At 32.2% G+C, this 12,234-nt stretch overlaps 1 protein-coding gene across 5 annotated transcripts in view; it reads left to right on the top strand.

The window, feature by feature from the left end:
- The first annotated feature begins 1,616 nt into the window (after window positions 1–1,616).
- Window positions 1,617–12,234, top strand: part of LOC108559799 (sterile alpha and TIR motif-containing protein 1) — a 13,777-nt gene continuing 3,159 nt past the window's right edge. The window contains exons 1-5 of one of the 5 annotated variants that reach the window (XM_017917156.1): window positions 1,617–1,849; window positions 2,332–2,415; window positions 5,005–5,316; window positions 5,409–5,576; window positions 8,661–8,912. In XM_017917156.1, the coding sequence (XP_017772645.1) occupies window positions 2,332–2,415; window positions 5,005–5,316; window positions 5,409–5,576; window positions 8,661–8,912 (816 nt within the window). In that variant the 5' untranslated portion in view covers window positions 1,617–1,849. Of the gene's footprint in view, window positions 1,850–2,105; window positions 2,216–2,331; window positions 2,416–5,004; window positions 5,317–5,408; window positions 5,577–7,687; window positions 8,170–8,660; window positions 8,913–12,234 lie in introns of those variants that run through there. The other 4 variants (XM_017917157.1, XR_001890949.1, XM_017917155.1 and 1 more) reach the window with 4 other exon arrangements.

Here is a 12,234-nt window from a genome sequence, read left to right as displayed (position 1 = left end):
AAACAATTGTCAAAAGTTCTTTGACGTTTGTGTCAAAATTTATGGTTGGTAATTTGATCATTGATATCCTTGGAAAATTAAACAAACGAAAAATGCAAGTAAACAATTGTCAAAATTTCTTTGACGTTTGTGTCAAAATTGATGGTTGGTAATTTGGATCATGGATATCCTTGGAAAATTAAACAAATGAAAAATCCAAGCAAACAATTGTCAAAAGTTCTTTGACGTTTGTGTCAAAATTGATGGTTGGTAATTTGATCATGGATATCCTTGGAAAATTAAACAAATCAAAAATCCAAGTAAACTCTTGTCAAAAGTTCTTTGACGTTTATGTCAAAATTTATGGTTGGTAATTTGGATCATGGATATTCTTGGAAAATTAAACAAACGAAAAAATGCAAGTAAACACTTGTCAAAAGTTCTTTGACGTTTGTGTCAAAATTGATGGTTGGTAATTTGGATCAAGGATATCCTTGGAAAATTAAACAAACGAAAAATGCAAGTAAACACTTGCAAAAGTTGTTTGACGTTTGTGTCAAAATTGATGGTTGGTAATTTGATCATTGATATCCTTGTAAAATTAAAGAAATAAAAAATGCAAGCGAACAATTGTCAAAAGTTTTTTGACGTTTGTGTCAAAATTTATGGATATCCTTGGAAAATTAAACAAACGAAGATGCAAGTAAACACTTGTCAAAAGTTCTTTGACGTTTGTGTCAAAATTTATGGTTGGTAATTTGATCATGGATATCCTTGGAATATTAAACAAATCAAAAATGCAAGCAAACAATTGTCAAAAGTTCTTTAACGTTTGTGTCAAAATTTATGGATATCCTTGGAAAATTAAACAAACGAAAAATGCAAGTAAACACTTGTCAAAAGTTCTTTGACGTTTGTGATGTTGGCTTTTCATTGATAAAATCTAAGAAGATAGTGTGTATATTATGATATAGTAAGTAGTGCTTGTGGGATTCTAGAAAGTCGATGTTTTTAACTCGCACAGACACACACACGGATAAGTGGATAATCCGGCGATAAAGCGAGAAGTCGTGAGCGCGCCGCGAATTGATGTCATAACCGAACGATGTGTGCTGTACATGTGTATATCGCTATGACAACACGCGTTGCTGTTATCTGCTGCGAGGCACGCGATTGGTGGAAACCGTTGCATCATCATCGTAGTCGTCTTTCGTTTTTACCACCACCTTGTTGCTACTCACTCCCGTTTCGTTGTTGTTGATGTTGTTGTCATCATCATCATAGGCGATGCGATTCGCGGAATCCTCGTGAGTCAGACGCGCGCTACTAAAAGTGAGTGAGTTGGCTGCGAGAGATTCCATTCATGTGTGCTTGCCTGAAAATATGTATGCACATGAATTGCATGGAATAACGACTCTGACTCATCGAGACTCCCCGAGACGGAATCGCCGATAAAAACGAGGAGAACCGGCGAATTAACCTGTCTTAGTCACACTACATAGAGTGTGTACGTGTTGTTGACTCCGACGATGGGTGGGAAAATCGAATGTTGCAGTTGGAATCGGTGGAAGAGGAACAGAAAGTGGACAACAAATTATGAGGAAAAGAATCGATCCGCGAACGCCCACGAACTATTCCACTCTCTTCGCACACATCAATTTCAGTTGAGCTCGGACCTTGATCAATTGCCGTACAAGTTATATAGTTGTAGTAGTACAGTGTGTACAAGTTAGTTAGTGTTAAGTATGCGAACGCGCTGCGCCCAGAGAGTTCGGACGACGGCTCGATAATAGGCAGAATAAATAGGTTACATAACAGCAGAGTGTGAATCACACGAAAAACCATAGCAACAACATCAATAGCAACAAAGGTGAGACGAAGGGTTGCTCGATTTTGTTTCTCAAGNNNNTTTTTTCCCGCTCATCGTGTTCCGGTTATCGCCTCACCTGCGATAAGATTAGATAACATCCAAGACGTTTTTCGCGATCCCCTCTTTTAAACCCAAATGGAGAGGAAAAAAAAAATCAAACGCTCTCTTATCGTCGATCGAGAACGGCTCCTCAGTCCGCTACGAAACGGCCAACGGTGAATACATAACCAAAAAAACTAATTAGTAACAAATAGAAGTTTCGGGACAAAAAATTATTAAAGTGTACTTTTACGCGAGATGCGACGAAACTCGCAACCAACCGGCATACCCAACATGAACCGCAGTCGCAGGCGGCAGTTTTTCGAGGTGCTCAATTGTTTCTATCAATTGTTTCTATCAATTGTTTTTTTTTTTAATTTTATTGTCTATTATTAGGTTAAAACGATTGTTTAATTTTGTTTTATTTCCTTGTTTTCGTACAGATGGCGCCCGAATTTGCGTCCGATCCGACGGCAAACAACCACGACAAGCTCAAGAGTCGCGTCAACGTTACCACTTCCTCGCAGGTGAGTTTCTACTGTTGTTTATGTTGTTGTTGTTGTTTTGTTTCGCACGTTGAACTTGGCAACTCGGAAACCGGACGCACTTGATCTTGATCGCGCGCTTCACGCACTTGATCGTCATGGTGACCGCGTCATCTCGATTATAACACCGGCAGCATCTGACGACAGTTTGACCCAACAATAGTTGTTTCTTTCTTTGAACCACGAAAATGTTACAATTCTTGCACAAGATAAAAAGTTGAAACAAATTTGACGTTTGATTTGTCAAATAATAAAGGTTATATAATCAATGAAACGTCAATTTGACAGTTGGTAAGGATTCAAGTTGTAGGAATCATCTTAAATTGACAGTTAACAAATGCAATAACCTACAATTAAATAATTTATTATAAGTCTGTACATAAAAAAACAAAATTCGCGTTTATAATTGAAATGTCAATTTGACAGTTGATGAATTGTTCAATGTTGGTTCTGTGCAAATGATTAGTTTTGTTTGTTATTGAAAGTTCATACAACTTCACGTCATCTATGATGTCACAAAGTAATTTATTCTTGATACGAGAAATCACTGATATTTCTGACGTTTAAACGTCAAAATGTTATATATATATATAGTTGAGGTGGTTTGGTTGCATATCCGGCGATATCAAAGACTGTTTGCAGAGAGAAGATGAAGTTGCGAAACAGTTAAAATTAAATGGAATCAATTGATTATAAAATTCGTGCAATTAGTTAGTCATCGATGTATATTAAGAGAGTTGCGTTAATCAGACGAGTTTATAAATAGCGTTAATTTTCGGTGAACAACGAGATAAACGGAAATCGATTGATTTCCATACGTATTATTAAATGTTTTTCCACGATTTCGCGATTAGTTTCACGCTCGAATGAGTGAATCATCGCTATAGCAACGAATAAATAAAAAATAAAACAACTTCCGATGCAACAATTATCAAGTAAACAAGACGATTTTCATGAATTTCGATTCATAGAGATGCTTCAATGAAACTAAATTATGTGTGTTTATTTTCACGTTTAATCTTTATTACTTAAGCGAATGCGATAAGAGCGCGCCGCATAATTGGTGTGTTTTGCAGCAAGAATCATGATTTCCATGGAATGTTACGTTTCACTTGTTCTTCTTTTATTTTTCTTCTTCTGCGAAAAAAAACTTGCAGCATTTGCATCGAAAGTCGATCGATTTTTGTTTTTCTTTATTTATATGTACATTCGACGTGGGCGAATTCTGCGATTGTTTTGTTTTATTTGGATTTTGCAAAGTGGGCCGTGGGCAGCAGATGTGCAGTTATCATCCGTTACGTTCAATTGTTTTATATTGTTGTGCAATATTTGTTAACAATCTTTTTTTTATGTTAATGGTAACTATGGTAACTATAACTTATTTGACATATGTCAAACACGTTTTCACACTTTACTTAATAGCTCGATAACCGCGCACGCTAATTGGATCATTCGACATGCAAATTAAAGCTAAAACTATAGTCTTTCCGATGAACCGAACAACAAATTTGTGGTTTACGTCGTTCGTTCGCTATGAGCTGTCAAAGTTAGAAATGTGTGTGTTTTTTTATTAATTGATTGCACACGCCAATTAGATGACTCAACGCTTCAAAGATAAAACTGTGGCCTTCCCAGCAGATTTCTGATAGCTGTCAAAATAGAGTAAATAAAATTGATTTTTGCCATTTTAGAAACATTATATAATTTCTCCACAACTGAGAATGTGATTTATAATATTGAATATTCAAATTGAAGAAGAAATTCTGGCCTTTCCAACGAGCCCACTTGTTGATCTGTGACATTCGACGTTCTTTTCTTATAAACCATCAAACTTTTTCATTTAAAAAAAAACGTGCATTTGGTTGCATATCCGGCGCATTTTCGAAATGATCTTTTCTCAACGTTAAACTGACATTTTTCTTGCGAATTAAGTTGAGAATTCTCAAAAAAATATGTAGTCTGAGAAACTTACTGAGAACTTCGTTGTTTGCTTAAAATAGAATAGATAATGAAACGAACTTGACACATTTCCAAATTCTAAGGGATGCTTTTTGGGTTGCGTAATCGGAGAGTATATTTTTAAACCTGGTGAGTGGGAAATCCAGAAAAATCTCGATGATTATTATGAATTTGTCATAATTCCAGAATGCAGTTGCGAATCTTAACATTGCGAAAATAGAGGTGATGTTTAGAACATTTTTCGTTTCCTGAATAGAAAATAATCGTTGGGTTTCCTATTTTTTGGTGATTTTCGCTTTTTTTTTTGTAAATTATACTTTTATTAGGATGATAGAAGGCGTTCAAAACAAAATCTCTGTTGTCACGTGAGATGGCTTGGTTACGCGGAAACAAAACAAATTTGTTTGGTTGCCCGGGTTACTATGGTGTGTGTCGCAACTCTGGCGTCCGTCCAGACGCTGTATTCTTAGATAACAGGATAGTCGCGATTTTTATTCAATGCATCAGCAGTCCCGAAATAATGCGAGATCGTTGATGACGATGACGACTAGATTTGCGTTTCGTCGAATTCATCTAATGTTTTGTGTGTGTGCGTTTTATCTGTCCGTGCAGTTTCCTACCAACTCTCAGACGAGTCTGACCACGTCGAGGAAGACATCGGTGAGCAGCTCATCAACGTCGCAAGTCTACCTGGTCAAATCGAATCTGAACGAACTGAAGAACAACATTTCGGAGATGAAGAGCATCGACTTCAACAACATCAAGAAGAGTCTGGAGAATCTGGTGGACGCCGACGATGATCCTCAGCCGAAGATCACCTTCCCCGACGATACTCCGGTTCCATCGGAGATCGGATCACCGACGAACACCATGGATACCATCAAGTTCGAACAGAAGACGACGAACAACATTCGCACATCTAAAGTAAGCTTTGCGTTGCTATTGTTACCGTTGCTAATACGATTGTTGTTGATTACGTGAATGTTCATTTTTCTTTTTCTTCTTCTAATTTGTAGATGGTGAAGGATGGGTTGTGCGCGAAGAAAGCCAGCGCCAACTTCGAGGAGAGCAAGAGGATGGAGACCGGGGACGTCTCTTACGAGGAAAACAGTCAGGCCAAGGCCTCCCACGCCAAACTCGAGGTCGACGGAATCTCCACTGAAAAATCCAGGATCAAAGCCACCGTAAGTGAAGCTGTTTTCTTTTCATTTGTTTCAATTTCACGAACTTTTTCATAATTATTCATTTATCAATTGTTTTTCCAACATTTGACGATGACTCATCTTTAGTTTTTCTTTAATTATTCAAAATGGTCGATTGATACTTAAGCATTTTCATTTGTTTCAATTTCACAAACTATTTCATTTGTTTTTCCAATGTGGACTCTTCTCATTATCTCATTTCCAATTGTTTCGATTCGCAAACTCTTTGCTCTTTTTTGTTTTAGACATTTTTCATTTGTTTTTAAATATGGACTCTTCTCAACATTTCATTTTCATTTGTTTCAATTTCATAAACTATTTGATAATGACATTTTTATCAATTGTTTTTCCTATATATGGGCACATCACAAACCGTTTGATTATGACTAATCTTTAGCAATTTTTTTTCAAAGTGGGCGACTGATAATTAAGATTGCACATTTTGTTTTAAGCATTTTGTTTCAATTTCATAAACTATTTGATAATAACATTTTTATCATTTGTTTTTCCAATGTGTAACTTTTCTCATTATTTCATTTCCAATTGTTTCCATTCGCAAACTCTTTGATCATTCAGAACATTTATTGCACTTTTTTTGTTTTAGACATTTTTCATTTGTTCTTAAATATGGACTCTCCTCAATATTGCATTTTCATTTGTTTCAATTTCACAAACTATTTGATAATGACATTTTTATCAATTGTTTTTCCTATATATGGGCACATCACAAACCGTTTGATTATGACTCATCTTTAGTAATTTTTTTGTCAAAGTGGTCGACTGATAATTAAGATTGCACATTTTGTTTTAAGCATTTTGTTTCAATTTCATGAACTATTTGATAATAACGTTTTTATCATTTGTTTTTCCAATGTGGACTCTTCTCATTATTTCATTTCCAATTGTTTCGATTCGCAAACTCTTTGATCATTCAGATCATTATTTTTTTGTTTTAGACATTTTTCATTTGTTCTTAAATATGGACTCTTCTTTACATTGCGTTTTCATTTGTTTCAATTTCACAAACTATTTGATAATTATTTTTTTTTAATCAATTGTTTGTTTTTCCTATATATGGACACATCACAAACCGTTTGATTATGACTCATCTTTAGTATTTTTTTGTCAAAGTGGGCGACTGATAATTAAGATTGCACATTTTGTTTTAAGCATTTTGTTTCAATTTCATGAACTATTTGATAATAACATTTTTATCATTTGTTTTTCCAATGTGGACTCTTCTCATTATTTCATTTCCAATTGTTTTGATTCGCAAACTCTTTGATCATTCAGAACATTTATTGCACTTTTTTGTTTTAAACATTTTTCATTTTTTCTTAAATATACTCTCCTCAACATTGCATTTTCATTTGTTTCAATTTCATAAACTATTTGATAATGATTTTTTTTATCAATTGTTTGTTTTTCCTATATATGGACACATCACAAACCGTTTGATTATGACTCATCTTTAGTATATTTTTGTTTTGTTTTTTTCAAAATGGGCGACTTCTGCACTTTTTTGTTTTAAGCATTTTTCATTTGTTTTTAAATATGGACTCTTCTCATTATTCTATTTTCATTTGTTTCAATTTGCAAACCATTTGATGATGATGATGATGACTCATCTTCAGTATATTTTTGTTTTGTTTTTTTTTTCAAAAGCATTTTGTTTCAATTTCATGAACTATTTGATAATGACTTTTTTTTAATCAATTATCTTTCCAATTTCATCTCATTATTCGATTTTCACTTGTTTCGATTCGCAAACCCTTTCCGATTATGACACATCTTTAGATTTTTTTTTGTTTTTCAAAATGGATGCATTTTATGCATCTTCATTTGTTTGTTTTTTTTATTATTTGTTTTTTCTTTCAATCTCGATTCTTTAAAAAATTACATCATCAAATTCTCACTTCATTTTCATCTAGACTTTTTCACTTTTTCTTTAATTAATTTCAAATGAAAATTGATAAAAAAAAAAACAAACAATTATTTCTTCGAATTTTACTCTTTTTTAACGATCGATTCAAACGAGAATTCGCGGAAAAGATTTATATTTTTTTTATTAAATTACTTTTAATGTCGGTCATTGCGTGCAGTTGGCGTGGATCGATTTCGGAAATAATTGCCATAACAGAAGTTTTTCTTTTGTTTTTTTTTTCGTCTTCTTCTTCTTCTTATTTCTACTACCCTAACACACTTTGTTGGATCGATACTACGCGTCTTCTACTTGCATAAACCCGAAATCCACCGACCTCGTCGGAGTTGGCCCTGTGTGTGTGTGGGTGTATGTGAGCTCAGAGCATTTTTCTTTTGTTCAATTTTGCGTTTGCGTTAATAAAACAAATCGATAAGAACGGGCGTTGCCTACGGCGACGACCGCCACCAAAAATACCGCGGGTCTTTGACAGCCAGCAGCACTGTTGTTATTGTTAGGTGTCGTCGTTGTCATGGAAAACATTAGGTAACTAAGAAGATGTGTGCGATGTTGTGCACCATCGTCAGGTTGGCTTCTTCAAGTCGAGTGTCGTCAGGTGGATTCTTTTTCTCTTCCCGTCGTTACGCAATGAAGGTAAAACAAAAAGAAAAAACAAAATATTTAAAAACAAAAAAAAAGATGTTTGAAAACAAAAACGCGATGTTTTCCATGGCCGACGTCCAATCCAATCCGCGAATTTGCCATTCTGTCTCTCTCTCTCTCTCTTTCGCTCCCTCTTTTCATTGAACAGTTGAACGCTGTATTTTTATCGTCGAGGTCTGCCGTTTCTCAGAGAGCGTCCAGACTTTGCGGAGACGACTATCATCATCATGTCTGCACCATGGCCCATCCGCAGAGGTGTTTTCAAATCGGTGAAGACTATTTGTATTTCCTTTTCTTATCAAAATCTTTAAAGCATCTTCATTCAACATTATCGTAATCTTAATACAAATTCGCTCGCTCACGCGCTCGCTCGATGACGTCACAGGGGTCACGATCGCGCGTCTCTTCTGATTAATCAATTGTGTTTTGATTTTTTTTTTTGTTTTGTTTTGTTTTTGTTTCTCTTTGGTGGACGATCGCAGGAGGCCAGGTCGCTGATAACGCCGGATAAGGTCCAGCAGGAGATGAAAAACATGGCGCACACCAGTGTTAAGGTGACGACCGATACGTTCAGCGCGGGGAATTCGGCGACGGAGGCCCAGCAGGAACGGCAAATGGTAACATCGAGCGGCCTCTACAACACATCAAAGCACACATCCAGTTCACAGTCTAACTACACTTACAAAAAAGGCATTCACACCTCAACCAGTTCCATGCTACAAACTAACTCACAAGTAAGTATCTACTCACTCTCTCTCTTTCTCTCTCTCACTAATACCACACAAACAAACTATCATTAACGTCATATTTGACATAGGTCAAACCAGATCAACTGTTTCAGTCAGCAGGACAAGACCGGAAACAATTCAAATTTTAACTGTCAGTTGCTTAATTAACCAAAAAAAAAACAATTTAATTCAAATGTTCTAAATATAAATATGAATCATAATTTGTTGACGATAATACGAGATGTTTTTCAAAAACTATATCGATTTTGCCAATTATTACAAATTAATTCTTAATTTAAAGTTTTTAATATTTTTTTAATTGATACCAACAAAAATTTGGTTTAAAAAAAACAATTGTAATTTTACAATTGAGATTAGAGTTGCATAATGTGATTACGTAAATGGATTTTTAAGTATTTTTTAATGATTGCCATTAAATATGTATTAGCTAAAGTTTGCTTTTGTCAATTTAAAAAGAAAAGAATTGAAACATTTTTTCTATTTAATTATATTGTGTTGCCTAGTAGATGGCGCTCTCGGTTATTGGTATCTTTTATAGGCAATTTAATTAACAGATTTGATGATATAATACAAATTATCAAATTTGTATTTGAAGTAATAATTATTTGATAATTAGTTAGTTAATGAAATAAGTATTAACTAATGTTTACTTTCTCTCAAAGCAGATTTTCTGTAAATTTATTGATTGATTGGTGGATAGGCAATTTGATTAACAAAATTTGATTATATAATACAAATTAATTTTCAAAGTTTGCTTTTGTCAATTTAAAAACAGAATTGAAACATTTGTCTATTTAATCATATTGTTAAGTGTTGCCTAGTAGATGGCGCTCTTGCTTATTGGTATCTTTTATAGGCAATTTAATTAACAAATTTGATGATATAATACAAATTATCAAATTTATTTGATGTTATAATTATTTGATGATTATTTAGTTAATGAAATAAGTATTAAGCAATGTTTACTTTCTCTCATATAAAGTAGATTTTTTATTAAAATTTTGTTAATGCGAATACGTTGACAACCAATACATAAATGTATTTGTTGATTAGGTAGATGGCGTTTTAGGTTATTAATATCGATGATAGGCAATTTGATTAACAAAATTTGATTATATAATACAAATTATCAACTCGAAACTAATGTTCATATTTAGTCTAATTCGTTTTTTCCATGTTTGCTAGTTAATTGTATTTTCTTAAATACTTCTTATTAATAGCAATTAATAAATTTATATACGTTGACAGTTAATATGAATTGAGTTTCAATTGGTAGATGGCGTTCGAGGTTATTAATATCGATGGTAGCCAATTTAATTAACAAAATTTGTTTATATAATACAAATTATCAACTTGAAATTAATGTTCATATTTAGTCTAATTCATTTTTTACATGTTTGCTAGTTAATTGTATTTTCTTAAATACTTCTTATTAATAGCAATTAATAAATTTAAATACGTTGACAGTTAATATGAATTGATTTTCAATTGGTAGATGGCGTTTCAGGTTATTAATATTGATGATAGGCAATTTGATTAACAAAATTTGATTATATAATACAAATTAGTTTAATTTTTTTTTCATATTTGCTAGTTAATTAAATACTTTTTATTAATAGCAATTTCTAAAAACTGAAATGTATTATTAATACATTCAAAATACGTTGACAGTTAATTATCATTAAATTATCATTATAAATTGTTGTTGGGGTTATTTAATTATTGAACTGTCAAATTTTGACGTGAAGTGTAATTAAATGAAACTACCAATAGATAGCGTTATTAACTGAAGATATGTGAATGGTGATTACATGTTTGTTCGTTTCAGTTTCAGTTAATTTGATTATATAATACAAATTATCAACTCGAAACTAATGTTCATATTTAGTCTAATTCATTTTTTCCATGTTTGCTAGTTAATTGTATTTTCTTAAATACTTCTTATTAATAGTAATTAATAAATTTAAATACGTCGACAGTTAATATGAATTGATTTACAATTGGTAGATGGCGTTCGAGGTTATTAATATTGATGATAGCCAATTTAATTAACAAATTTGATTACGTAATTATCGAAATTAATATATAATTATAGTAATTATTAAATAAAAACACTATATTAATTGTTAATTATCATTATAAATTGTTGTTTGGGTTATTTAATTATTGAACTGTCAAAGTTTGACGTGAAGTGTAATTAAATGAAACTACCAATAGATAGCGTTATTAACTGAAGATTTGTTGATGGTGATTACATGTTTGTTCGTTTCAGTTTAGGTTAATTTGATTATATAATACAAATTATTAACTGGAAACTAATGTTCATATTTAGTCTAATTCGTTTTTCCATGTTTACTAGTTAATTGAATTTTCTTAAATACTTATTATTAATAGCAATTAATAAATTTAAATACGTTGACAGTTAATATGAATTCATTTACAATTGGTAGATGGCGTTCGAGGATATTAATATCGATGATAGGCAATTTAATTTACAAAATTTGATTATATAATACAAATTATCAACTCGAAATTAATGTTCATATTTAGTCTAATTCGTTTTTTCATATTTGCTAGTTAATTAAATACTTTTTATTAATAGCAATTTCTAAAAATTGAAATGTATTATTAATACATTTAAAATACGTTGACAGTTAATATTAATTGATTTTCAATTGGTAGATGGCGTTCGAGGTTATTAATATCGATGATAGGCAGTTTAATTATCATTAAATTATCATTATAAATTGTTGTTGGGGTTATTTAATTATTGAACTGTCAAATTTTGACGTGAAGTGTAATTAGATTAAACTACCAATAGATAGCGTTATTAACTGAAGATTTGTTTCATGGTGATTACATGTTTGTTCGTTTCAGTTAATTTGATTATATAATACAAATTATCAACTCGAAATTAATGTTCATATTTAGTCTAATTGCTTTTTTTCATATTTGCTAGTTAATTAAATACTTTTTATTAATAGCAATTTCAAAAACTGAAATGTATTATTAATACATTTAAAATATGTTGACAGGGTAGTTTAGCGTTGGTAGATGGCGTTCGAGGTTATTAATATCGATGATAGGCAATTTAATTAACAAAATTTGATTATAGTCTAGTTTGTCTAATTATTAGTCTAATTCGTTTTTTGCTAGTTAATTGTATTTTCTTATTTACATCTTATTAGTAGCAATTAATAAATTTAAATACGTTGACAGTTAATATGAACTGATTTTCAATTGGTAGATGGCGTTCGAGGTTATTAATATCGATGATAGGCAATTTAATTATCATTAAATTATCATT

The sequence above is a fragment of the Nicrophorus vespilloides genome, unplaced genomic scaffold, assembly GCF_001412225.1.
Source record: "Nicrophorus vespilloides isolate i.1.1-1 unplaced genomic scaffold, Nicve_v1.0, whole genome shotgun sequence".
NCBI classification, from domain to species: domain Eukaryota; kingdom Metazoa; phylum Arthropoda; class Insecta; order Coleoptera; family Silphidae; genus Nicrophorus; species Nicrophorus vespilloides.
The sequence above is the reverse complement of the archived record's forward strand: the minus strand, read 5'-3'. Positions and strand labels throughout refer to the sequence as shown.